The sequence below is a fragment of the Eumetopias jubatus genome, unplaced genomic scaffold (genome assembly GCF_037043125.1).
Source record: "Eumetopias jubatus isolate StellerSeaLion01/CBP00866 unplaced genomic scaffold, mEumJub1_p1.0 scaffold_13, whole genome shotgun sequence".
Classification (NCBI taxonomy): Eukaryota; Metazoa; Chordata; class Mammalia; order Carnivora; family Otariidae; genus Eumetopias; species Eumetopias jubatus.
In genome coordinates this window covers 99,250,733-99,276,492 of record NW_028274819.1, presented here as the reverse complement: position 1 = coordinate 99,276,492, position 25,760 = coordinate 99,250,733, and the positions used below count along the sequence as shown (strand labels likewise).

General features: G+C 53.1%; 1 protein-coding gene across 1 annotated transcript; it reads right to left on the bottom strand.

Annotated features, from left to right (window-relative positions):
* Window positions 1-8,512: 8,512 nt before the first annotated feature.
* SCN2B (sodium voltage-gated channel beta subunit 2) lies at window positions 8,513-16,261 on the bottom strand. The gene is made up of 4 exons (XM_028105948.2): window positions 16,191-16,261; window positions 9,998-10,164; window positions 9,508-9,718; window positions 8,513-8,927 (listed from the first exon to the last, which is right to left on the bottom strand). Exons 2-4 carry the CDS (start codon window positions 10,145-10,147, stop codon window positions 8,728-8,730), a joined length of 561 nt encoding a protein of 186 aa, XP_027961749.1. The 5' UTR covers window positions 10,148-10,164; window positions 16,191-16,261; the 3' UTR covers window positions 8,513-8,727.
* Window positions 16,262-25,760: the final 9,499 nt, after the last annotated feature.

The following is a 25,760-nucleotide window of genomic DNA, read 5'->3' as shown; positions in this document are numbered from 1 at the left end:
AGGTTCTATCCAAACATCCTTTCGGGCAAAGGGGGTGGGGAGCCCCAGACAGATGAGCTCATTGGGAGGAGGAGGGCAAAGGGGAGGGAGCTGAACTCTCCTGACCAACGAAGTGCTCACCAGGCATCCCAAGCTGGAGAGGGGCGAGGGGCGCGTGTGCCCACTTCTAGGAGCAGACGTCTGCTTCCCCGCCGCAGCTCAGAGATGGGGTGAGTCCTGGGCATCTCTTGATTCTGGGCCACATTGCACTGGGGTGTGAAGTGCCAGGGCAGGGTCTCAGCTACCCCAGCCAGCACCCCAGAGCTGTGTTGACTCCCTGCTTCGTGGGTTGCCACCAAGTGAGCATGGGTGGGGGGGGGGTCTCAGGAGGGCTGGGGGCTGGGAAGGGCATGGGGCATGGGGAAGGTCCATCATTCATTGCAGCCTGGCTGCCATGCCCATGGGACTGCCTTGTCAGCTGGACGGCCAGGTGTCCTCCTGGACCCGAGCCCTGGTTCTGCCCTGAGACAGCCTGACCAAAACAGAAAAGTAAAACGGTGTGGAGCGCCAGGCCGGACTCCCTGGATGCTCTGATCCTGTCTGCTTTGAACACTGTAGTGCAGGAGCAGGAGACCTTGCAAAGGGAGGGCTGGGGAGGGTGTGGATCCGAGGGGAGCCATGGCAGGGGAAGAAGGTGGGGGGATGGAGACGCCGCTCCCTGGAGTGAAGGGTAACTTGGAGAACTTGGAGGGTGACACAGGCCCGGGAGGAGGGGTAGCACTGGGAGACAACCGCCCCAAGCCAAGAAGACGTTTTACAGGTTTTTAGAAGCCAAGAGAGGAGAAGGTGGCCAGCAGAGACCAGAGCAATAGGCACAGAGATGTGGGGTCAAGGGCCAGGCCACGGAGGGGGTGGGCTGTTACGGGCCCATCCAGAAGGCTTTGCCTCTGCTTCCAAACACTTTTGTCCTTACCTGGTCCACGGTCATTTTGAGGTTGGCGCCGAGCCACCCTTCCCCCACTCACTCCTAGGTCTTTGGGATGCTAGAGGCCAGTCTTCTGCCCCTTGCTCTCCTTTCTCGCTGTGTGATGTGGTGCCTTTGGCATCACTCTGCCCCGGGTTTGAGTCCTCTGCCCTTTTCTAGTCATGGCCATGTCACCTTGTGTGCAGACGGACTTAAAATAGCAGGGCCTTAGCCTCTCCGTCCGTAAAAGTGAGAAAAGAATGCATATTTGGGGAGTTGCCCTGAAAATTCCGTCAGCTGACATCCGTAGAATGCTTAGCTCAGGGCCAGGCACAGGGTCGGTACTCAGTCAACCGTGGCTATCCTTACTAGTCTAGCCAGCTCTCACTCATCTGCCCCCAGCCCTCCCCACCACCCCCAAACCCCTCAGTGGGACTAGAACCCGACCCCACAGCCCTTCCTAACAGCACCTGCTGTAGCAGTGCACCCCCACGGCGTGAGTGGGCCAAGGGGTGGGGATGGGGAGGCTAGAGACTTTGGCTGGCAGGGCCCACGGAGGAGAAGGCCATGAAGACTGGCACCTTCTATCTACAGTCTTGGCTGGAAGGACAGGGAAAGCTTTGCCCTGGCCAAAGGGCCAAGGACACAATTTACACTTGGCCTGATCTTTGGAGAGAAGTGCCCGAGGATGCCTGCCTCCCAATTTCCAGGCTTTCCCAGTCTATTTCTCACTGTGAATAGGCACTCACCACCTCCCCTCTCCCCACCATGGATAAATCAAGTAAAGATGAAAAGGGTAAAGGGGCACAAGGGCACAGAGGCAGGCTGGGGAAGAGCGCGCCTGCGTAAGAAGGCAGAGGGACAGGAACTTGCCCGTGCATGCGTCATATTTCTCTTCAGGCAAGCAAGAGTTAATCCCCCTTTTATCACTTGAATCCTAAAATGAGGGCTACAGAGGGCCATCGTCAGTGAACTTAGAAGGCATCTAAAAGTATGCCCTGATATATGAATCTTCTCAACAACACCCTCAAGCCACGCTTGAATACCTTCCGGGATGGGGATCTCATTATCTCAGAGAAACTCAACCCTCGGCACAGCTCTGACTTCACATTGGATCAATATCTGTCTCTGCCCGCGTGTCCTGATGTTCCGCCTTGGGGCAGAATGGGACAAGTCTAACCCTATCCCCGTGGCCACAGACCCAGCCACTGTATTGGACAACAGTGATACACACTTCCCCTCCTGGTAGAACAAACCGTCTTCATCTGCTCATTTGCCCACGAGAGGGGCTCTCAGTCTGTTGAGGCAAACAGTTCCTAGTCCCTGCGTCACCTGTCTACGGGGCAGTTGTCCCAGTTGAGAAGCAGAAGCAGCTGTGGCTGGGATCAAGGTGCCTTTGCCAGGGCTGTAAGGGCAAGCCCCTCCCTTGGGCAGAATCCCAAGTAGCCAAGCTGAGCGCCCATGCCCACTTGCCCCCTTCCCTGGCACTTCCTGGTCTCTCAAGGTCATTATCGCCAGAGAAAAGGAAAAGCTACTTTATCAGTGTCTCTTGCTCTTCTAGCCAGAGGCCTCCTCAGCCCTGCAGTGGAGGGGCTCCTGGGCTAGGCCAGTCTATCTTAGGATCAAACCTAGGTCAAGATGTCAGGACATAGTTCTCAGAAGGCTTCCGTCCCCAGGCCCCCTGGAGCTCTCATCCACTGGACGGCTGGAGCTTGTCCTGGAAGGTGGCTGGCGCCCTGGGCATCGGTATGGTAGTGGGCAGCCAGGAATGACTAGAACCTGGTGGGCTTCAGGGTGAGAGTCTGGGGGGGGGGGCAATGCCACCAGTGCCATCTGAGAAGCGTCCCTGCAGCCCTGCCAACATGGACCTTCTGAGCCCTCAAAATGCCAGGGAGGAGGGCCAGAGACCTAGCGGGGGCTCACGCTCCTTGCATCAAGCTGCTCAGCCCACAGCCCCCTGGGCACTGCCCAGCCTCCTCTCACCTGGAGGTTTGTAGATACAACCCCCACCCCTGCAAAATGAGAAGGAGACAAGTGGTCTAAGAGGGGCCCATATACAAACCAACATGAGGCAAGCCACAATATGGGGAGGTAGGAATGGGACTCAGTATTGGAGCTGGGAGACAGGCATCTTCTTGTCTGATGATGGGCATCGGCTCAGCCTGGAGGAGGCCTTACCTGGGGAGGAGAGACTTGGTTTCCAGTGCAGGCTCTTCATGAGCTGACTGTGCGACTTTGGGAGAAACACGTCCGCTCTCTGAGTCTCAGCTTTAGGTACAGCCCTTGCGGAAGCACGGGGGCCTCTTCCAGCCGCCCCCAGGCCCAGCTGGGGAGGGGCGGGCAGGATCCTGGGCCGGTGTGTGCAGCTGTGCCCAACTGTGCCCAGCCTGGGGGCTGTGGGAAGAACAGCGACCTAGAGCCTGATAGGAGATCCTGTCTTGTCCTTGACTCATCATGTGGCCGTAAGCCAGTGCACTTGCCTGTTGTGGTCCTCACCTTCCCCTTCAGGATACTCAGGAGGCTTGGCCAGAGGGTCCCCAAGACCCCTCCTGTCTCTGATGTTGTAAAGATCTCCCACTCCTTTTGGCTTTCGGGACCTGTTCTAGGGACTCTGAAAACACCCCCTCCCCGCCCCCATGGAGACTCCTCCTCCAGGCAGCAGGCATGGGCAGGCGGATGGGGTACCTAAGCCCTGCAGGGGGCTCCAGCAGGAAGTGAAGGAGCAGTGGGAATTGAGAGGCTCTTGTGCAGACACCTCTGTCTCAGTTAGGGGTACAGAAAGCTGGTGAGCAATTCTGAGCACCAGAATGGGAGCTAGCTCTTCCCCCACCAGGCACCTCATTCTGCGATCAGAACTACCCACCCCCCACACTGGCCCCAAGTAGGCTGAGCTAAAGAACATCAATTTAAGGGAGATGCCTGTGCCAAATCCAACTCTCCCAGAAGCCAGGCCCAGATCCAAAGTGTTCTGGGAGAAAAGCCCTAGAATGAGGAAGATGCTGGCCCCACCCCAGAAAGAACCAGCCAGAATCCCCAGTGCCTTCTGCTGCTCAGCCCACCTACCCTGCCTCAGTTTGCCTATTTGTTAAGTAGAGAAGCACCCTCTCTGACATCCCATCCTTGGAAGGACTCAGGGGCTCTGGAGGACAGACATCCTTTTAAACCAAAGCATCTTTAGTTCGGTTAAATACCAGCCACCTCTGTTTAATGCTGCCCCTCCCTCTCGCTTCTCTCTCAGGTAGCAGCTGTAATCCCTGCAGGTGTCACAACTACCAATGTCAGGGTCCTCTGGGAATACTCTAAAATGCACCTGGCCACTAACCACTGGCAAAGTCTCTGGGTCGCCAGGGAGTAGACAGAAATGACAGAGAAACCAGAAGAAAAGTAGGAACCAACCACTTCCACATTTCCTTGCCATTCAGAAAGTTGAAACCTTTCTTAACTTGCGTGCGTGCATGTGTGTGTGTGTGTGTGGGCGAAAAATGCAGAGACTAAGAATAGGAAGCACTAGAGAAAAAGACCGGGTGTGTCTGGACTAGTAGCGCCCCCCCCCCCACAACGCCACCAGGGGGGCATCTTTGGTCCTGAGTGTAGGAGGATCCCGCAGCACGAAAACAGGATCCAGCAGTACTTAGATGGGACATGAACAACCTGACTCCTCCCCCCAGCCCCCCTCACCCGAGAAGGTGCATGAGGGCAGACACTGAGCAGCTATTCCCCCCACCCGCCGAGTCCAGAGCAGGCATGGGAAGTGTCTACCTAGTGAGACACAGCTTAGAAATGGGGGGAAGGAAGGATGGCCCATCCATCCATGAAAAAATAGGCAACATCCGTGAACAGTGTCATAGTGCCCAAGTTTGTTGTCATCCCAGAAATAACCAAGGGCCCCCAAGAAGTGGGTGTTCAGCCACCCTGCCTTCAGGTGCTTCCGAGGTGGTTGGAGTCCCCCAGGATGCTGAAAGAAGGCAAAGGGGGAAAGAGATGAGCCATTTGTCGACATGAGTAGAGCAGAAGGACCATGTCCTTGCTAGGGACCCAGCAATGTTGCGGGAGTATCAGGAAAGGAGCAGCAGGGGTCCCTGTCAGCATCCTGGCAAAGCCTCCACTTACCCTGCTCTTCACCCCTGAAAAAAGCCACACTCGAGGGATGTTCAGGGGAGATGATCTGTTTATTGTAGCCGATAGATCCAAGCAATACAACAAACTGCAAAAGAAACGCAGTCTGCTCCGAAAAGCAGACACATCACAGAGGCTGGGTCACAGAGGACCATTGAAGTTTTTCTCCCCACCCCCTCCAACCACCCTGTAACACAGAAAACCTAGAAAGTGCATAAGTAGTTGGGTTTTCTCCTCCAAGTGCACAAAAAGCAATAAGAACATTCCATAATTTGCCTTTGGTGAATCAACTCAAAACATTGAGAAATGATGGTTTCCCCCCCACACACACACACCCGGTATAACTTTTGGGGTGGATGTGGCGCGATGTTTTCTATTTGTATATAGAATATATCTATACCTATATATAGACTATGTGCAAATGCATCAGCAAGCTTCAATAAAGGAAGACATCAGCAAGAGGCACAGGCTGTCTATCCTTAAGACAAGTTGCAAGGAAAATTTCTTGATTCATCACTCATTCTGACTGCACCACGCCATCCCTATGGCCCGGGACTGTCTTCTGGGACCTGGCCAGTATTTTCCATTTTCCATCTGCTTCACCTGACCTTGTAAACACTTACCAGCCCAACTTCTCCAAGGGAACTTCCGGGGAGAAAATATGGATCCAATCAGCTTTTCCTTTTTATAAATTGGGAATAACTGTGATTAGTCCATAGCTAAGGGGCAGACAGCCATTTTCAAAGCCAGTTTCAAGGCACCTCAAGGCATTTCAGTCCTGAAAAAATTGTACTTTGTTCTTAGAAGTTCAATCCCATGGGTTGGCCGGCCCATCTCTTTACAGTGGCCCTTAATTAGGAGGAAGAGATGGACAGGGAGCTCCAAGACAACAGGAGAGGCAGGGGCGGTTGAGGAAACCAGCAGACTGGACCCAGCAGAGCACAGTGATGGGAACATGCAGCCGGAAGTGGGGCTGGACCCCACAGCGCAGGGAGAGGAGCAGCTTGCTGGTATGAACTAGAAAGCAGGGTAGAGAAATGGCTGCTATGGAAACATGTCACCGGTTCCCCACCTCTATTCACAGAAGCCCCATCTTGTTCCCAACCTCACGGCCCTGGGGGAGGCAACTCTAGGAGAGCTCTGGAACAGATTCTAAGAGGCTGCAGGAGAAAGTGCCCATGAGGGTGGGCAGCCGGGGGTGGGGGGGCCCATTGGGTCAGGGCGTTGAAAGGAAGGAACCCAGAAGCCTGGGGCTTCTTGATGGAGAGTTGGGACTTCTTAGAATAAACCTAGGGAATCGCGCAAAAATTTCCCCTAAATGTTAGGCGTCCTGGAAAAAGAAAAGTGCCCCACATCAGCACAGATCCTCACTCGTCCTGAAAGAGGAGAGCACTTGAAAGGTTGCCGAAAAGGGAAATCTGCAGGCTGCAGAAGTGTATCACAACCGCCCTCGGTCTCAAGCCGGTATGAGATGCCCACCACGCATCGCCCCCCTCTTAGCTGGTTGGCTCCAAGGTTGAGCTGGGTCCACCTGCCCCAGACATCCTGGTGGCTTAGCCCACCCCCATTGGCAGTGTGTTGATTGGCAGTTAGGTACTGAGCTGGACTCACCCCACCCAGGAGCTGTCACCCAGGCTGTCCGTCCCCCACTCTGCATCCACTCTGCCTGGCCTGTCACCTTGTTCCCTGTTGGACCCCCACCCCCACCCCTTCCTTCCTTTCTTCCTTTCCCAGGGCCCAGATTCGGGACTCTCTTCCTTCTCTCCAACTCCAGCCCTGGAAGCAGTGGTTACAGAGGTGGAATTAGATGCACCAAAAAAAAAAAAAAAAAAGAATCTTGGTCCCCATGGTGCTGACCTGACAGTTCCCAATTCTTGTTATGGCTTTGTGTGCATCCCCGGCAGCTGGCACACAGGAGATGCTCAATAAATGGATGTTGAATTGAAGTGAATTAAACCAAACCTCCCGTACGCTCTTGTTCTCTCCCCAAATTGGCCATCTGATGGGCAGAGACAGAGAGTTGTCCCTGAGACTGTCACAGTCCTGTCTCCACCCCCTTTCCTCAGAGCGGTTCCTGCCCCAGGCACTGACTCCCAGAGCCCGGGCAGGGTCTGAGCTCCTTGAAAGGCCGGGAAATGCTAAAGAAGGTCAGTCTGGGGCAGGGGTGGGGCCTCGCCAGCAGCTCTGCCCTCCCTCTCCAACCCTCCATCCCCAGCGCCCTGGGAGAGGAAGCAGGCCTGGACAGACCAGCTCCCTCACCTCACCTCCCTGTCTACCAGCCCACAGAGGCCCTTCCCACAGGGAAAACTATGGCTCTGTTGATCCAAACTGGAGACTGAGGAGCCAGAGGAAGGGAGGGCGGGACCCTCAGTCTGTCAGTTTGAACCTGGTTCCCCATCTCTAGCGAGTGACTTGCCTCCTTGATCTCTGAGGGTCTTCTAATGTAGAGTTCACATCAGCAGTTTCTCTCTGTCTCTCTCCCTCTCTTGAGGCTTAAATAATTCCCTCTTAATGTGAGTAAAATGGCAGTGAAAGTTGGCTCTCCAGAAATGCTATTTGCTCCCCACAGAGGAAGTTCCTGGGGCGGGGAGGGTGTAACATGGCCACAGGATCTGAGAGGCTCCGAGGGCCCCCTCACGCTTCCCTCAGGGCATTTCCTTCTCTGATCTCTACCCAAAAGCCAGCTAAAAACCCTGCTGAGGGTCACTGGGAAAGTTTGAAGAGAAGGCCCGGATGAAGCCCCCACTCTGCACATCAACTCCTCCGCTATGGTTTCCACCCGCCCCCCCAGCCCCACACCTGGGCTGAGGGCGGTCACCCTGTTGGAGAAGGCAGTCTGTAACCAACTCCATTTTACAATGGAGCCCCCACCCCTTCAGGCCTCAGCTGACTTTGACATCTGTCTCCTGTTAGTGGTTAACTATGGTGAAAAATGACCACTACCTAGAACGATACAACCTACCCATGGCCCAGCTCAGTGAGTCTTCATGCAATGCTCCCCCCCAAATCCCAAGAGTTTCGCAGCCAACAGAAAACACCCCCACAAGGCTCCTGTGGTAGCAGCTATCAATGGAGGGGGGTAAGAGCACGGGTCCCTGGGCCAAGGCTTCCCCTCAATGCCCAGGAAACACAGTCATCCCTTCAACATGCCCCCCCCCCAAGTGATAGGAACCCATCAGCAGCCCCCAGCCTGACAGGGCTGCCTGGCTTGGAGCAGCTCAGGGAGCAGAGCCACACCACAGCCGGGGCTTTCTTGAGGCAGCCCAGGAAAACCCCTCAGCCACCCGTAGATCCTCCCTGAGGCCCACCAGACCAGTCCACAAACAGGGCAGGCTGGGCAGCCGACCTCCCCCGCACCCCCTCTCCTTCTGGGACCCTCACACAGGCCTCCTGCCTCCTCTCGGGGATTGGCAGTCTTGAGCCCACTTCCCCCCGCCCCCACCCCAGGGCCCACACGTCCCACGCGCCAGGGCAGGTTTCCCAAATGAAAGAGAGGTGGGTCACTCTTGGTGCAGGGTGGGGGGTACGAAGTGGTTTCGGGAGGCCCCAGGCGGGCCCTGGGGCCCTGGTTCAAGAGAAGCACACCAAGAGAGGGCAGGCAGGGGCACAGTGTGCAGGGCGGAGGGTAGGAGGAAGACAGGACGTGAGGGAGGGGCTGCGGGGCCGCATTACTTGGGGCCATCGTCCGCGTTGCCCTCTCCATCCGTCTTGCCCTCCTCCTCCGTCTTCAGGTCGTCCGCGCTCAGTTTCTGCTCTTTTTTCCTCCTCACACACTTTACTACCATCAGCACCAAGATGACCACCGCCAGGAAGCCGCCCACGGAGGCGCCCACGATCACGGCCACCGTGGAGTCCCGCTCAGGGGGCTCTGGAGAAGGAAAAGAAACAGACCCACTGAGCACCAGGGCAGGGACAGGGAGCCTCGTGCACTGCCCCCTGCTCCCCGCAGTATGCGCGGGGTGGTCCTCACCGGACGCTCTGCGTGGAAAGGACTGTAGTCAAAGCCAAAGTCAACCCAGGCCCCTGAGCTCTCCGCGCCCCACCCCAAAATCCCAGGGCACCTCAAAGCCCCAGGGGAAGACAGTAAAATGCAGAATTTGAAGAGCCCGGACTTTGAGATGAAATAGACCCAAATTTGAGTCCTAATTGTACTATTCACTCATTGCATGACCTTCGGTGGCTGACTTCTCTGCATAGCGAGTGCCCAACCAATGAACGCTGCTATCATGACTCTTGGCATCATGACCATGACCGAGGTCCCAGTCCTCAGAGTCCTGAGGAAGTAGCAGGGGTGCCCTCCCCCCAACACAAGCCAGAGCTCCCACCCTCAGGAGGGCACAGCCCCTCCCAAGGAGTGGGGTTATCCTCCTGCTGGAGGGTGGGGGGCGGTGGGACAAGCAGGGGCCCCAGGGCGGCAGGCTCCCCGCTCTGCCTGCCCCCTCCCTCACCTTCCATGAGGACCTGCAGGTAGATCTTGCCATGGCCACGGTGGCGGTCAGGCGGGTTCATGATATAGCAGTTGTAGGTGCCCACATCCTCGAGCTGCACATTTCTCAGCGTCACCGACACGTCATACTTGCTGGGGTTCCCTGAGAACTCCACACGGTCTCGGAACCGTTCCAGCTTCAGGTTGATGATCTTCATGCGGAACTGGAGGAACTGGGGAGGGGGGCTGCATGAGCAAGGAGCTGCAGGGAGTGCCCCTCCCCGCCATGCACCTGGTCCCCTGGAAGAGAGGCGGTTACCTCCAGGTCTCTGCCACCCTCCCAGGGCCACCCAGGTGTGACCACACACCTACCGCCGCAGCCCTCTGGAGGAGACAGCCCACCAGGATCCCCAGGGTCCTGGTCCAGGGCAGGGGCAGGTGGTGGGAAATGTGGGCTTCGTGCCCAGCGGCTCCTGCCCCCTCCTTCACCCCGCCCCCATCCCGGGACTCACCATCTCCTCAGAGCAGTTACTACACTCCTGGTAGGTCCAGTTCAGGGAGAACTGTTTGTGGTTCACTGTGTAGCAGGAGTTGAATGTACAGGGCAGACGGGCATCAGAGCCATTGAGGACGTTGAGGGTGGTAGGTACTGTGACCTCCATGCTCCGCCCTGGTGGCACTGTGGATAAAGCCACAAGCTGGTGAGGATTCTGGCTCACAGGGCCAGGGAGGGGGCAAGCCTTCTGCACCTGCTGGGGACTGGAGCAGAGCCATGGCCGTGGGCGGGGTCCCTTAGGTCTGAAATTAGTCAGGGAGTGGTATGGGGCAGGCAACGCTCCAGGGGGTTACCTGACGTGGCCCTTGGGGTAAAGCAAGGCTGGGGTGGAGAGAAACAACATTGCCTGTCAAGTCAGGGGCAGACAAATGGCCCCAAGTCTTTCCCAGGACCATCGTTGTCTACAAGGACAGGAGCCCCTTCTGGAGATGTCAGGCCTGGAAACTCCCCAGCAAGGAGCTGACACAGGCTGAAGGGGTGACAGGGTGGGGACAGTAGGTTTCTGTCAAATCCAGTAAGGAGCACCGGGCCTGGTCCAGAAGAGCTGGGTGCTGGGGCTGCCCGGCCCATTCTGACACCCTAAGCAGAGCAGAGTCTAGGGTGGGTGAAGGAGCCCAAGCCCTTCCAGTTGAAGTCGCAGTGATCGCCATGGGGCAGAAAGCCTTGGACACAAAATTTAAGGGCGCACCGACCCTCAGGATCAGGCAAACACCACCTTAAACTGCACACCGTGGGCACCTCACCGGCCTCACCCTAGTCCTGATCTTAACGCTAAGATTTTCTGCCAGTATTGTCAAAGCGTCATCCCAAAAGATTCCTTTTCTTTATAGGGGATAAGCAGTAACGTTCAGTATCAGCCATGCATTCACTCATTTACCCGATATTTATAAGCCATCCCCTACACCCCCACACACTTAGCCTAGGCTGGGGGCCGGGGTTATTGCTGTGAACAATGGTGGCAGAGTCCCCAACACACCAAGCTTGTGTTTGAGGGAAGGGAACACACACTAAGGAGGAAAAAAATTACAGTGTAACTTTACATAGTGATGCCTGGCAGACACTGTAAGAACTAAAGCAAAGGGAAGGGGCCGTTGTTTCCTAATGGTAGTCAGGGAGGACTGCTTGGAGGGCCTGACGTGTATGTAGCCCCTGACAAAGTGAGGGAATGAGCCATCTCAAATCCTGAAGGAATCAAGTGCCAAGCAGCGGAACATCAAGAGCAAAGTCCCAGTGGCTGGAATGAGTTAAGCACAAGGAGCAGGGACCAAGGAGCAAATGCTAAGACCAGAGGTCCCAGAGTTAGGCAGGGGCGAGGCACCAGGGGCTTTGGGGGCCCGAACTCGGGAATTAGGATTTTCTTTGAGTGTGATAGGAAGCCGGCAGCGCCTGGGGGTGGAGAGGGAGGAGGGGGCAGACGGGGGAGGGGCAGACGGCGTGGCTAGGAAGCTATGGCTGCAGGAAAAGCCTAGACAAGGAGATCCCATGAGACACGGGGTCCCTTCCAGCTCTGCCTTCCATCGGCTGGGAGGATGTGGGCAAGCTCCTTCACCTTCCAAGCCCCAGTCTCCTGCTCTGTAAAACACAGCTGATGACACCCACCTCCTGGGGCTGCCATGATCATTTTAAAGAGAGAAAATACGGAAAGCGTGATGCGCCGGCTGGCAGCTCCAGTGCCCTACACTCTCCTCAAGTTCTGCCCCCTAAACAGGAAGGCCTTCTTGGGACACTGTCCTCCTGGCAGAGGGCAGCCCCTTGGAATTTCCCCAGCTCTGGCAGCCGGCGCGGGCCCCGCAGCCGCGGGCCAGAAGCATCCCCTGCAGGGCTGCTCGGCGCTGGGCGGCGGGGCCTACCCCGGAAGCAGCCGCACCGCAGCCACGAGCGGGGCTGTCCGTCTGCTCAGCTCCCCCCTCAGGATGCGTGGCCAGGGCTTAGTGCACGAGACTTAAAGGACAGGCGAGGCTCTGAAGGGCTGGCCCCAGAGGTCACAGCGGAGCCTTCGGTGGAGGGATTGGGCGTGCACACCCTCCTGCAGGCCGAACGCTCGCTAGATGAGCGTGAACTGGGGAGGCTAAGGGGGCTGCCAAGAAGAGCAAAGCCCAGTTCCCGGATCCCCACTCTCATCAGCATTATGAAAGCACCTAGCACAACGCCAGGCAAGGAGGAGGTGTGCAGAAAATACCACTGCCGCCCGCGCCCTGCAGAGGCAGAGAAATCTGCAAGGAAGGAAGCAGGCAAGGCCTTGTCCTGAGCTTACCTCTTACCCAAGGAAGGCCCCGCTTCCTCTAACCCCCTCCAAGAGCCGCTACCTTCCCAGGGCCCCCTCCCAAAAGGGGCCTCCACGTGACCCCAGAAAGCAGGTGCTGTAAATCGGGCTGACCTATCCCTGGCCTCTTTCCCCGCCCAGCCCACATCCTTCAGGTGAGAACTTGAACCCCACAGGGCACCCCTCTCCACTGTGAAGGAGCCAGCACCCTGCCGCGTGGAAGGGCAGAGCTGTGGGGAGGTCCTTTCTGGCTGGCCGGAGGGAGCCGAGGTGCAACGCAGGGTCCCTTCCCCCCAACCCCCGCCCCCGCCTCCGCCCCCGCCGCAACCCGGCCGCCTGGCCCCCGCTGGAGTCACCAGGAGGAGCGCGAGCGCCCTCTAGTGGTCAGAGGCGTTTAGCGAGTCCCAACTGCAGAGAGAGGCTGGGATCACCAAATCAGAGGAAGCTGGACAGGGGCACCTCCAGAATTGTGAATCTAGACCCACCGCCTCACCAACGAGGCAAATGAGGCCCTGAGGGAGACACACAGAGGACAGGGACAAGCCGGGGCCAGACCGTGGTTCCTGACTCCTACGCCAAGGCACCCACGTCAGCCCAAGTCCCCACCAGAGTTTTAGGCCTCTCACCAATCCAGGCCCCCATTAAAGATGAAGAAACCACCATGCAACAAGGTCAGAGCTGTGAGCAAAATCCCGATAAACTCTGCAGCCTCCGGAAAGTAGCCGAGTCTGCAGCTAGGGCCATAGAAAGGACTTCACAATAACAAGAAAGTGCTTACTGCGGGCCAGATGCTTTCTTACCCGTTCCACAGATATGACCTCATTTGATACTTACAACAGCCCTCTTACCACCCCCCTTTCCAGACGGTGCAACTGAGCACACAGAAGTTACATGAATAGCCCAAGTTCACAGCTAGTAAATGACAAACCTCGATTTGAGCCCAGGCTGCCAGGCTCCAGACAGGGGTGGGGGGTTGAGGCCTAGTGACACTCCAAGGCATGCCAGGGACCAGGCCTCCAGCTGTCTACATGGCAGATCCAGCCCCAGCTGCCAGCCCCTAGCTCCGGGCAGGCTGGCCAGAGGGGAATGGTCCTGTTTAAAGCGACCTCCATACAAGGAAGCCCAGTCCTCCTGGTTGTCCCATTTGGGACCAGGTCTGGGTCTCTCAATTTCCAACTCATAGAAAGGAAATGGGGATCAACGGGGGCACAGAAAGGATGTGGCTTCTGGTTTTAGTGCCAAAGCATCCCTGGCACCCAGACCTCCCCCCCTTAATCTGGGGCCACATCTGGGCAGCCCAGGCCCCATGTTATCCACTGTTCTAACCAGCCCATCTTTCAGAGATCATACAGATTTGCTCACCTCCTGCCAAGCTCTAATCTCCTGCAAAGACAGAATTCTCTTCACCCCTCTTCCCAACCCTACAGCAACCAATGAGGTAGGTTTATGTTCTTCTTGTTTAAAAGAGAGAGTGTCCAAGCAGAGAAATGGTCCCCCCAACCTTCTGGGGCAGCCCCCTGCATCCCAGGGGAGTGTGACACCCAGACCCTTCCTCCTGCTTTCAGACCCTCCCCCACACCAGGAGCTCTGCCTCCTAGCCCAGTCTACCTCCAGGCAGCATGTCCTCACGCCCCCTCCACTGGCTCCCTGTTGTTTTCAGGATCAAGTCCAGGTTCCTGGGCACGGCTTCCAACCGTTTGCCATCTGGGACCAACCTAGGTCCTGGCCTCCTGCCCTGCCAGCTCCCAACCCTCCATTCTTCCTCCACTCGGGGATCCCCGACCCATTACTTGTCCTGACAAGCCCACCTTCTTTCACCCCTCCATGCCTCTGCACACATTTATGCTTCAGGCCGCGGAGCTCTTTCACCCTTCCCGACCTGGGGCCCTCACCTATGCTGCAGTTCCCAGCTAATGAGGCATGCCTCAATAACAGCATTGCCGGCACCTGGGCCCTCTACCCAGCCCAGTTCCTACTGCTTCCAGGTGACCTGAAGGCAGAACAGCATTGTGGCCAAGCGGTCAGATCTTAGGCAAGAGAGTTAACCTTCCAGACCTCAGTTTCCTCATCTGTAAAATGGGAGACAATCATAGAACCCGACTCCTAGGGAAGTTGTGAGGGTCACATGACTTGCTAACGTATGAAGCTCCCAGCGATGCCTGGTACATAGCCCTTGATGAAGGCTAGCTGCTATCATTCTCAGCATCATTAGGATTGTTATGGTGACAGCCCCTGTGATTTTGTGCTGTCATTATCTGTTCGCATGCCCATGTCCCTTGGGAGGCTCGGGGGACCTGATTTCTACTCATCTTGGTATCCCTGGCCCCAGAACGGTATGTGAGTGCAGATGGGCACTCCATAAATGTCTGTGGAAGGAAAGAAAGGCATTTTCCCCTCCATGTCTGGATCGCTGCCCCCAGCAGAAGACACGTGCAGTGGACTTGAGTGAGGACCTCGCCTCACTTAACCCAGACTTGGGTAACAAGGCTGGTGACTGCAGAGCCCATGGTCTTAAGAAAACCTCTGGGAAGTCCAGTCATTTGGATTGTGTCTAGCTAAAAACTAGTCTCACATGCTTCTGCTGTGTGTACGGCCGATTGCCCTGCTGGTTATCCTCTATGATTTACCCGCTCTTTGGTTATCCTCACAAATCCTGCCCCTGATGTGGTCCCTCCCTCATCATTTGTCCCTCCATCTTGGAGGCTGATGCCATTACAACCACCAAAGTTCCAGTGTCCACCTGAGCCCTTAGCCTTGGTGTGCCAGGGCATACCTCATCATATCATCAGTCAAGTTCAAGTTCAAGATCTACTGCCCAGGTTTGCAGAGACTCTACCTTCCTCCCACCACCATCTCACAACCCCCACTCCCTGACGTCTTCACTCCAGACCTCATCGTCCCCTAAGACACACCCTGGTCATGGTCATGGAGCTCCCTTCCTTTCCTCACTTAGATCAGGCTCTCACAAGACTGTCCTCCTCCCGCAAGAAGCTTTCCCTAACTCCCAAGGGAGTCACCTGTCCTCCATCCCTGGTTCCTTACACCCAGGTCATCCACCCACCTCCCCATCTTTTTGCCTGCGCTTGAGATTCTTTGATCATTACTGTTAATGTAGCAGTACCGTTTCTTGAACATTGGGGGCAGTAGAGTTCAACAGCTAAGTACTAGAAGTCCAACAAGCCGACAAACCGGTTCAAATCTCAGCTCACTTGAACTAGTCGTGTGACTTTAATTTACTTAACGTAAGTAACTGAGTTACTTCATTTCGCTGTGCCTGTTTCCTCATCCATAACAGAAGGATCATAACAGCATCTACCTCATTCGGTTACTGATTATCTTGAGGACTAAATAAGCTATACAGCCCCTGCGCCCGTGAAAAGCGTTCACAAAGTTCAGCTATTATTGAGCACCTGCTGTGTGCCTGCCTCACAGAAAAACCCAGGCATTCTCCAGTTTACCCACGAAAGAACTGAAGCTCAGAAGGGTCAAGTAACTTGCCTACGGCCATGAAGTAAATGACAAAGGTGGCTTTAAACCCAGAGCTGATTCCAAGGCTCCCCCTCTTTGTACAGCCCACGCTTCTGTAACATTCCTGCTCTGTTGTTAATACTGTCCAGGAACTCAGCAAAGCTAATAGGCCTTATGACGCAAGCTGACAGGAGCTCTGTGTTGTCTCTGTCTAGCACTCCTGCCCAACATCCAACACAGTACACCAGAGAAAGATAAGGAGAGGGAGGGAGGGAGAGGGATTCTGTGATGCGGAATATCCCCACTGACAATCCCAGGACTTGACCAACTACTACACCAGCAATGAGTAAGTTTAGGAGCAAGGATGAAACTACCCATAAAGCAGGCTTGCAAATAACTCTCTAGCCCACCTACTCACCAGGAAGTCCTGAGTGGTCAAATATGAAATTAACATTCGGATCACTTGACAAGGCAGGCTGCAAGGCTGGGCTGGTCTTAAAGGGCCACAGGCACACTCAGCCTGTGAGTTCCTTTTTTTTCTTTTTTTCCTGATCCCTTCACCTGACCCCCTCCTCCACTCCATCTGGCCCACGCCAGAGGCCTCCATCAGCGCTTGCTTCAGCAAGTCTCTTCCCAATGCAGAGATCATACTTCAAGCCTGCTTCCCACCTGCCCCCCCAAACATCTCAACAAATCAGTGGTACAGATTTCCAGGAAACAAGACCCAGACTCAACTTTCTACCTCCCACTCTCCCAAACATTCTTTCCTAATATCCTAAATCCACCAGATTCCAAAGATCACGGTCCACAAGAGAAGCCCCTTAAGGGAGCATGAAGACCCAGGACCCCATATTTGCAGCAGCTTAAAAAAAATCCACAAAGAGACTTTGCAGATCGACCTATCCACTGCCCCCACCCCCACATAAGTCTGTTTCAGGGAAACCCAGAGAAAAATCACCTCCAGTGATAACTGTCACCCCTGAGGAACACTCAGATCCCCCGACCCCACATTTCTGTAACCAAGTAGTCCCAGCGTTATGCAGTCCCCAACAATGTCTTCCCCCAGTCCTCGGCACCTCCCTTCCCAAGGACGTGAGGCGAAGCTCAAGCAATGTCTTCTTCCTTGCCCCCGGCCCCCATCCTCTTCCAGCTTTGGCTACACTTCTGGACCCTCAGGAGCATGCAGATGTGCAGTCTAACTTACCCAAAGAGAAAAAGAGACTGAGCCCCGTGAGTCTGAAGGCAGGGCGAGGTAGCCAGGCATCTCTGTGCATTTTCAGAGACTGAGATGTTAGTCGGGTGGGATATGGGAGAGGGTGATTTGAGGGGCCGAGGGCTACAAGGGAGGAATGGTTAGATGCTAAAAAAAAATGCACAGATGTACTTCAAAGACACATACAACATTAAGGAAGCTTTATTTCCATCTCTCTAATATGGCCGGCTTGTATGTTGCTGCTAAAAAGAGAGAGGGAGTGTGTAAGGGAGAGAGAAAAAGGGGGATGGAGTAAATTCTGTGGTTGGTGGATTTTGAAAAGCAGGTGGGAGGGCATAAAAAAAAATCTTTCTGAAAAGAACAAAGTTCCCCGGGATTTTTTCCCCTCTAAAACAAGAACTAAAGCAAATCCTGCCTTTCTTCTTCTTCTTCTTCTTCTTCTTCTTCTTCTTCTTCTTCTTCTTCTTCTTCTTCTTCTTCTTCTTCTTCTTCTTCTCTTGGATGATAGTTGGGATTTGAAAGTTGTTAGAGAAGCTCATTCATTTCAAAACTGCTGTAAAGGGGGGAACTCTTTTTGTCATTTAAAAACACCCCAAAAAGGAGATGCTTGTTTTGTGTTATTTGGAAAGGGCTCTGGGAAGTGAGTTGGGGAGACTTTCCGGAAATAAGGACTTCCTCATTTTTCTACCATTACCACTAAAAACAGAACATGTCAAAGCAGGCTGGTGTAAAAACACCTAAGAGATCTTACAATCAAATGTAATACAAACCTTTGGGGAATCCTGATACCCAATCAAATCAACAGTAAAAAGACATTTTTTGAGATGATTGGGAAAAAATAAATATTGGTTGGGTATTAAATTATATTCATGAATAATTCTTAATTTTGTTGGGTGTGATAAAATATTACGGTTATGTTCTTAAACATTTTTAATCTGTTTTTTTTATTCCTTATTTAAATTCAATTTAGTTAACATATACTGTATTTTTAGTCTCTGGGGTAGAGTTCAGTGATTCATCAGTTACATATAACACCCAGTGCTCCCTACATCACATGCCCTTCTTAATGCCCATCACCCAGTTACCCCATCTTCCCACCCCATTCCCCTCCAGCAACAAACCCTAGTTTGTTCCCTAGAGCTAAGAGTCTCTTATGGTTTGTCTGATTTCATCTTATTTTGTTTTTCCTTCCCTTCCCCTATGTTCATCTGCTTTTTTCTTAAATGCCACATATGGTATTTGTCTTTCTCTGACTGACTTATTTCACTTAGCATTATACCCTCTAGTTCCATCCACGTCGTTGCAAATGGCAAGATCTCATTCTTTCTGACGGCTGAGTAATATTCCATTGTGTATATACATCACATCTTCTTTATCCATTCCTTTGTCAATGGACATCTGGGCTCCTTCCATAGTATGCCTTTGTGGACATTGTTGCTATAAACACTGGGGTGCGTGTGCCCCTTCAAATCGCTATGTTTGTATCCTTTGGATAAATACCTAGTAGTGCAATTGCTGGGTTGTAGGGTAGCTCTATTTTCAACTTTTTGAGGAACCTCTATACTGTTCTCCATAGTAGCTGCACCAGTTTGCATTCCCACCAACAGTTCAAGAGGGTTCCCCTTTCTCTGCATCCTCACCAACACCTGTTGTTTCCTGAGTTGTTAATTTTAGCCATTCTGACCAGTGTGAGATGGTATCTCATTGTGGTTTTGATTTGAACATCTTTATCTGTTATACACACTGGAGTGTTGAGGGTGAAAAGATAGGGTGACTTGAATTTGCTTTAAGATATTCCACGAAAAAAAAAATGGGGGAGGTAGGTGACCCAAGTCTGGACGTTGCTGTTCATTGTTGAAACTGGTGGCAGGTGCAAAGGGCTCATTACATAGTTCTCTCTTCAGTTGTGTATGTTTGAAAACTTTCCATTTGAAAAAGGAAGGAAAAAATCGGCAAATATCACAAGTAGGAGGACTTGGGGTGGAGTACCAAGGTGGCCCTGAGCACAGAAGGCGGCCCCCACTTTTCTGGGGAAACTTTCAGTAGAACACAGTTTCCTGTGCAACAATGCCTCACACTTGTGATGGGCCATTGAGGCACTAAAGAGGGAGCAACTGATACTTTTGTGTAATAACTCTGTGCCAAGTACTTCACATGTGATATCTCAACTGAAATCTAGCCCTGGGATAGGTGATGTCTTCTTCTATTTTTTTTATTGCAAATGGGGAAACTGAGGCTAACAGAACTTAACCCACCCAAGATGACGTATGGTAGGTAGTCAAGGTCAGAGTCAGAGCCAGGATTCAAACTGAGGTCTGTGTGAAACATGGGGTACTTCCAGGATTCCACACTGCCTATCACCGAGGGGAGGAGACCCCAGACCTCCCATCAGGTTGTTTAGAGACACGGAGAAGAGAAGACTGGAATGGACAAAGCAAGGGAGCTTCGCATCGGCTACAAAAAGAAGGTGCTAAAGCGCGGGTGTGGAGGAACAGAACGGGAGCCCAGCGCAGTGTTTGGCTCAGAGCGGACACTCGATACACAGGTGAGACAGCCGCACAGAAGCATGCCTGAGTGAACGAACCAAAGAAGGAATGAATGAACGAACGAATTAATGAATTTGAAGAGGAAATGGGGGAAAGCTGACACCATCGTGAAGGCTGCTGCAGCTGGGCTGGGCTGGAAGGAGCGATGTGGGCCAGGTCTGGGTGGCAGTTGCTGAAGGCAGAGGGGTAGAGAGGTGCCTCCGAGTGCCCCGGATCGTCACAGACTCCGTCACTTGACTCAGGTCTGGCTGTGGCTGGCGCACAGCCTAGAGGAAGGAAGATCAGCAAAGGAGCGGAGAGGCAGTCGGAGAGGCAGCCTAGGGAAGAGAGTCCTCCAGGGGCCACGGCCCATCTCCGTCGCCCCAGCCCTCCTCCACCACCGGCTGTGGCCCGGCTCGCAGGTGTGCCCAGAGGGAGGCCTAGCCCCAGCCAGGGCCCCAGCGCTGCCAGTCCCAGGGTGCAGCTTAGCCACCCAAGCTGCCGCAGGCACATGTCAGCCAGAGAGTTTTGGTTTGACGTAGCCGGCCTCCTCCTTTTCCTTAACGCAGCTGAAGGGGACTGTGGGGCTCAGGGAAGCTGCTTACTCAGCTCACTGGGTCTCACGCAGGGTCCAGAAACTTCTATCCTGGGGACATCTGAGATAAGGAATGTCCCTCTGCTTCTATCCAAAATTTGGCTAAGGGAAACCAGGTGTATGATTTATAACAGAATAGACTTTGTGCAACCCAATCCCCCAGGACTAAGGGTCAAAAGATCAGGGGCGAGATGCGCTGGCAGGGTGAGGCCGGAGGAGGACTACCCCAGAACCTTCCATGGCTCACTTGGGCCTCCAAATGCCCATTTGCTCCCTGGGAGCCAGCAAAGCCAAGGAAGCTGAAACTCAAAGAGGGGTTTTGCAGAATGAAGAGACCAATATCAAAGATGGGCTAAGGGCGGAGTAAAGCCCTATTTTTGGCATTTCTACCCGGTGCCATTTACCGCTGAATATTTTATTAGATAACACTCAGTCACCCACCCTGCTGGGAGAAGCAGTGTTCTCAGTAATCCAAAGGAAGGTAGTTTCCTTTTGCCTTTGGAATGACCAATCTTAATTCTACAGAGAGCCTCCCTAGGCCGTTTGCCTTAAAGCCTCACTTCTCAAAGCGTGGTCCCTGGACCAGCATCGGCAGCATCATGTGGGAGCTCCTGAGAAATGCAGAGCCATAGGCACCACCTTAGACCCATGAGATCACAGTCTGCATTTTTAATAAGATCTCCAGGTGCTCCTTGAGCACAGTCAATTCTTGACTTCAACTAATAGTAAAAGGTTTGCATCCCATGAGCAAGGGGCAATGAGAAGCCAGGGCCCGGGGCTGGGGAAAAGAGATTGGTAAGCAGGAGCAAGCTTAGGGTGAGATGCTGGTCCCAGGATCTTCAGAGCTCCCAGCCGCCCACTGAGGAATAACAAAGGCATGGACTCATTTTGTTCACCTCTCTTCCCTGCCCCACACCCATCTCCAGCCAGCGCACACTGGGAGGTTCTGCTCACCCAGCCCAGCGCTCACATCTCGGTGTCCTTCCTTTGCTGTTTCTTCCTCTAGGAATGCCGTTCCTGTCTTGTCTGTTCAGCAACCTCCTAGTCTTTCTTCAAAAATCTGCTACCAACTTACGTACCTCCTACGTACCTCCTACGCACCTCTTCTCTCTGTGCACCTACGACACTGGTACATTCACTCAATTGTTTATCAACTCCCTCATTCAACAAACTCAAATATCTACTTAATGTCCCCCGTGTGCCAGACACCAGGCTAGAAGCTAGAGATTCAGCCATGAATAAGATACAGCTCACCCTCCTTCCATTCTAGTTAGGGAGTCAAAGGTATAAACTCCCCTCAACAAGGGGTAAAGGAACAAAGGTACACCCGGGATTGCCTGGATGTCAGAAAGGATTGTCATCTTTTGTTTACATATCTTATCTCCCCAACTAAATTATAGCTCTCTAAGGACAGGGGTTGGGTCTCATTTTTAGTTTGAGCAGAGCCTCTCCTTGTCCCTGAGCACATAAGAATAAATGAATGTCTACTTTATATCTGGGAAAAGGGCAGAAACTCCATCAGCCTGAACTTACGCAGCCAAGGTGGGGTAGAACTCCAGCTGGAAGCCAGGTCCAGCAGCTCCCTGTGCTTGCTGTCCCACGCCATTTCTAGGAATCCCACTCAACAAGGGATTGACCCACGTGGGGTCAGCTGCTGCAAAGCACATAGAAAAGACCTAAAACAGGGTCTCTAAGAGCTTAAGATCTCTTAGAGAACCACCATACCCATGAGACAAATGGAGAACGTTAGGAGATAAAATCTAGTAAACGGAGAGACATCCAGGAAGCCGTGAGAAAGATGACTGAAGCAGGGCCTTGAAAGAATGTTGATTTGGGCAGGCAAGAAGGGACAGGAAATTCTAGTCAGGGAAACACCAAGAGCAAAGGCTCAGAAGCAGGAAGGACACAGGTATATGGAGCAGAGGGGTCCTGTCATGGAAAAAAAAAAAATGAGAGGAATGAATGGGCAGACAACATGGCACCCAATCTCAGAAGGCCATGAACACAGGATGTGGGGTTTAGACAGGTGCCTTGAAAGTTCTGGGACAGGCTAATCACCGTTGCTCTCATCATCTATAAAATAAGAAAGGTTTTAGGGGCATCTAGGTGGCCCAGTTCCATTAGGCATCGGCCTTGGGCCAGGTCATGATCCTGGAGTCCCAGGATCAAGCCCTGCTTCAGGCTCCTTGCTCAAGGCGGGGGGAGGGTCTGCTTCTCCCTCTGCCTCTGCCCCTTCCCCCGCTCGTGCTCATGCTCTCTAATATTTTTTTTAAAGATTTTATTTATTTGACAGAGAGAGACACAGGGAGAGAAGGAACACAAGCAGGGGGAGTGGGAGAGGAAGAAGCAGGCTCCCTGCTGAGCAGGGAGCCCAATGTGGGGCTGGATCCCAGGACCCTGGGACCATGACCCGAGCCGAAGGCAGAGGCTTAATGCCTGAGCCACCCAGGCACCCCTAAATAAAATATTTTTAAAAAAGAAAGGTTTTAGCTTTCTGAGAAAACTCTTAAGTTCCCTTATTTTTTGATAAAGAAGATAGGTTTTCAGAGCTGAGTTTACAGAAGTGGTTATGGTTTGCCTGATCTCCCTTGAGGAAGACCAGACCACATTCACAAGCCAGCTGGCCTGTACAGAAGGTCAAGAGTCCTAAGAAACTTGGTTTTGTCTTAATAAGGGGATAACTGGTCTGTGTTGGGACAAAATTTGCAACCTAAGCTTCTTTGGCTCTAAGTAACTAAGCTAATTCAGTGGAAGCATGACCCCTTCCAAACCCACACACACGCATGTGTGCGTGCGCACGGCTAGCGTTTTACAAGATAAACCGCCAATGCAGACATGGAAGCGTACTGACTAGCCAAAAGGAGACAAAGTGGGGTGGGAACCAGGAACAAAGAGTAAAGGGCTGGTGGAAGGCTGCAGCCTTTTCCAGGAGGCACATCTTCTCCAGGTCCCCAGGAAATGGGCTGAAGTGTTTTCAGTTCCAACAGCCAAGTTCTGAGGCTGCCAACTTCTACATCAGTCATGGGGGGCCCCACTCTCTCCACCCTTTCAAGGCCTGATTTCCTTTGGCAAAAGCCTGCATACTTCTGGAAATCTTTGAGTATGGGAGCATTTGGTGTTCTAGGGACTTAAAACTAGTGCAAATTTAAGCAACAGAAGCGCTAGCTAAAGGATCTACCACAAGGAAAGATCCAGCTTGCTGTCTCCAGCGGCTCTCCCACCTGCGGAATGCCCCCCACCCCACCCCAGAGCTATGCAAAACGCCTCCTAGCTCTCTCTTCCTTTGGGTGGGAAGAGGGATTTAGGTGTGTTGGGTTAAAGGGCTTCCTGCCCATAGAAATAAAAAATTAACGAGAGATGGGGACTGAATCACTGGAAGATAAATCCAACTGGGAAAGAGCACATTGGAAGGGGCTGGAGGGCCACACCAGGCGCTGGCCCCTAAGTGACCCCATTTAGTCCTCACAAAAAACCCTATGAGTCTCCATTTTATATATAGGGGAAGCAGCCTCAAAGAACTGAAGTAAACTGCCACGTCGAAGAGAGAGCAAAGGCAGAGCCAAGGATTTGAACCAGGCCAAGGATTTGAACCATGAGCTTCAAGCCCATTCCCTATGCCATATGCCTTCATGCTCCTGGACTTAACAGATGGCCACCCCTAGGGGAAGAGTGTGGGGGAACAAAACAGATCTTCTCATGGTCCCCGCAGGGCTGCTCTGGTGTGAGGAAAAACTGGTGTCTGACAGCTGTGGTCTCCACTCTCCACCTTGACCTGAGGACTGTGTATAAAAGAAAGGTTTGTGGGGAGGTGGGGTTGGGAGAGAGAAGTAGCCTTCCTCCTCCTCCTCCTCCTCCTCCTCCTCCTCCGTTACAACTGCTCCACCCAGAATGGAAGCCAAACTTTGAATGAATCAAGTTCAAATCTGGGCCAGTCCACCTCTGGAGGGGTGTGCCCACACGTCCCCGATCCAGGCGCCCCTGCAGGAGTGTGTGGGTAACTGCACAGCCCTCCCTCCAGCTCTTACCCCAATTTATCCTCTTTGATCCAGAACACCAGAATTAAAATCCCCATCCATCCACCTAACTCGGATCCGCAAGGTCTCCCTCCTCTGCAGATACTATTTGAGGAAGTAGAAAAGGACCCCCTCTAGCTCAGGAGAGCATGTTACCTAATAGCCCAGGAATGAAATCGCTTCCTCTCAATGAATTCTTAGGATATGAAAGAGTCTTTCTCCCCACTCTACTTACCATGGCAGAACGTGTCACTTCTCTGCTATGTCTTGGACAGGATGCACATATTGCAAATTATTGACATATTCCTTATTTAGAGCTAACAGGTGAGAAGGAAGCATTTAAGGACTCTCAGCCATGGCTGACCAAGAACAAAGGGAGGCTACAGGACTCCAAATAAGACACCCAAGAACAGTTGGTAAAAGAGAAAGAGGTAATGACGGATGTGTTATAAGAGGGTCCTGAAGTTTGGAGAGTTAGGGGAATCCAAAAATGTAGCTCTAGGGGCTCCTGGGTGGCTCAGTCGGTTAAGCATTGGACTCTTGATTTTGGCTCAGGTCATGATCTCAGGGTTGTGAGATCGAGCCCCACATCAGGTTTCAAGGGGAGTCTACTTGTGATTCTCTCTCTCTTCCCTCTGCTCCTCCCCAACTCCAAAACAAAACAAAACAAAAAACCCACAAAAACAAAAATGTAGCTCCATTTGAGATTAAATCAGAAATCCATGCCCTGAATGGCTAAGCGGGAGGGAGGGGGTGCAGAGAAGGAGAAAGAACCTCGGTGGTGGAAGAGAGGCGGCCTGAGCAGAGCCCGGGCTAGAAACGGGAGCTCAGAATGAAAGAATCTTCATTTATTTTTTCTTAAAGATTTTATTGATTTATTTGAGAGAAAGAGCACAAGAAGGGAGGAGAGGCAGAGGGAGAAGCAGACTCCCCGCAGAGCCGGGAGCCCAACGTGGGGCCTGATCCCAGGACCCCGAGATCATGACCTGAGCCGAAGGCAGATGCTTCACCGAAGGAGCCACCCAGGTGCCCCGAGAACCAAAGGATCTTTAAAACAACCTCATTAGGGGCGCCTGGGTGGCCCCGTCGGTGAAGCGTCTGCCTTCGGCTCAGGTCATGATCCCAGGGTCCTGGGATTGAGCCCCGCATTGGGCGCCCTGCTCAGCGGGAGACTGCTTCTCCCTCTCCTTCTACTGCTCCCCCTGCTTGTGCTCTCACTCTGTCAAATAAATAAATAAAATCTTAAAAAAAAAAAAAAAGAACCTCGTTAAATCTGACAATGGTAACCAAAAAGTACAGGAATCTCACCTTTCAGACCAAGAGCTACATCGGTGGCTGTCCACTTTGGCAGCCCATGAGCTCCACATTTGAAAAAGACAGATGCCCAAGCTCCAGCTCAGATGTCTTCAGCAAGGCCCAGCAAAGAGCCACCAGCCATTCTGATACCTAGCCAGGCTGACAAGGGCTGGGTTAAATCCTCGACCTGTATCCATACCCCACTGCAACCCATTTGCCCCCACACGGTCCCAGGGCCAACACTGGTCTCCAGTGGCTCTCCTCTCCTCAGTTGTCTGAGGCATTCCTGACTATAAATTCCTCACCCAGCCTTCGCTTGCCCCTCAGCCAGGGTATACAAACAGGA